The 557-nt window shown below is 40.2% G+C and overlaps 1 protein-coding gene across 1 annotated transcript; it reads right to left on the reverse strand.

Moving 5' to 3' along the window:
- Nucleotides 1–105: 105 nt before the first annotated feature.
- Nucleotides 106–310, reverse strand: SARC_18109 (hypothetical protein; the record flags this gene model as incomplete). Its single annotated transcript, XM_014287806.1, has 1 exon — nucleotides 106–310. A coding segment is annotated over one exon (205 nt), but the record flags the coding sequence as incomplete, so codon positions are not given.
- Between the last annotated feature and the right edge of the window lie 247 nt (nucleotides 311–557).

Genomic DNA, 557 nt, shown 5'->3' on the forward strand with positions numbered 1-557 from the left:
ATATATACATATATATATATGTATATATATAATATATACATATATATATATAATAGAATATATATATATATATATATATATATATCCATGACCACTCCCTCTCACCTGTGACATCCATAGTAATCTCTCGCAGAATCCCCAAAGCCCATTCACACACCAGGTGCACGCTATCCTGCCCTGTCTCAGGCGTGGCTGTGTGCAGGCATTGATCCTCTAAGTAGTCTAATACACGGTTGCCTACACACCCCAGACCCATACCATCTGCGTCTGTAATCCTAGGACGTTTGAGCAGAACATTCTCTGAGTCCATGGGCTGATTGTGTCGCCTCTGTACAGCACTGAATGGTACAGGGAGGAGAGAGAAGGAGATATGTGGATGTGTGTATATGTAGGTGTATACCAATATGTAAATGCATGTGTATGCGTATGTATATGTGTATGCATATGTATATGTGTATGTGTAGATGCATGTGTATATGTGTGTTTGTGCATGTATACGCTAACTTTCGCCGCTTGTGCTTACTATCTGTGCAAATCAGTACAGACTATCCCACTGC

Source organism: Sphaeroforma arctica (assembly GCF_001186125.1).
Source record: "Sphaeroforma arctica JP610 unplaced genomic scaffold supercont1.13852, whole genome shotgun sequence".
In the NCBI taxonomy this organism is placed as follows: domain Eukaryota; class Ichthyosporea; order Ichthyophonida; genus Sphaeroforma; species Sphaeroforma arctica.